The sequence below is a fragment of the Penaeus monodon genome, chromosome 15 (assembly GCF_015228065.2).
Source record: "Penaeus monodon isolate SGIC_2016 chromosome 15, NSTDA_Pmon_1, whole genome shotgun sequence".
Classification (NCBI taxonomy): Eukaryota; Metazoa; Arthropoda; class Malacostraca; order Decapoda; family Penaeidae; genus Penaeus; species Penaeus monodon.
The window spans coordinates 32,262,343-32,262,800 of NC_051400.1; the positions used below are offsets into that span (position 1 = coordinate 32,262,343).

Genomic DNA, 458 nt, shown 5'->3' on the forward strand with positions numbered 1-458 from the left:
GGGGTAAAGCCATGAAACATGGAGGGCAGTGTTTACCATATTACCTGGATAATATGAATTTCAACTGCAACTAATCATCAATTTTTTTTATTTTGGATCAAAAGATATCAAATATGCTCATGCAAGGTGGGTGGGCCAACTGCACAGTGCTACACAAAGCTGGTGTAAGTTTCTATACTCAAAAGCAATTAATATTTCCCTTACCTGCTGCAAAGATGAGCTTGCCTGCTCCAAAAGCCCAACTAATCCATTTTCTGTGAAGTATTTTCCTGTACATATACCCTCTTCATCTGGGCTCAGAACATCATCAGACACTGTAAGGAAATTAGTAGAGTAAATCACTGCTGTAATTTTTTTCTTGTTGCAGATTGGTTCATTTAAAAACTACATTTTCAAAATTACACCATTAACCAAAAAAATAGCAAAAAATAAACTGCTGCTTCAGTTAGTTTCAGTAT

The 458-nt window shown here is 35.6% G+C and overlaps 1 protein-coding gene across 1 annotated transcript in view; it reads right to left on the reverse strand.

Annotated features, from left to right (window-relative positions):
* The window catches only part of LOC119581951 (dedicator of cytokinesis protein 7-like), a gene marked incomplete in the record, with an annotated part of 118,380 nt that overhangs the window by 8,310 nt on the left and 109,612 nt on the right, over positions 1-458 (reverse strand). The window contains 1 exon segment of the mRNA XM_037930132.1: positions 205-314. Coding sequence (XP_037786060.1) covers positions 205-314 — 110 coding nt within the window.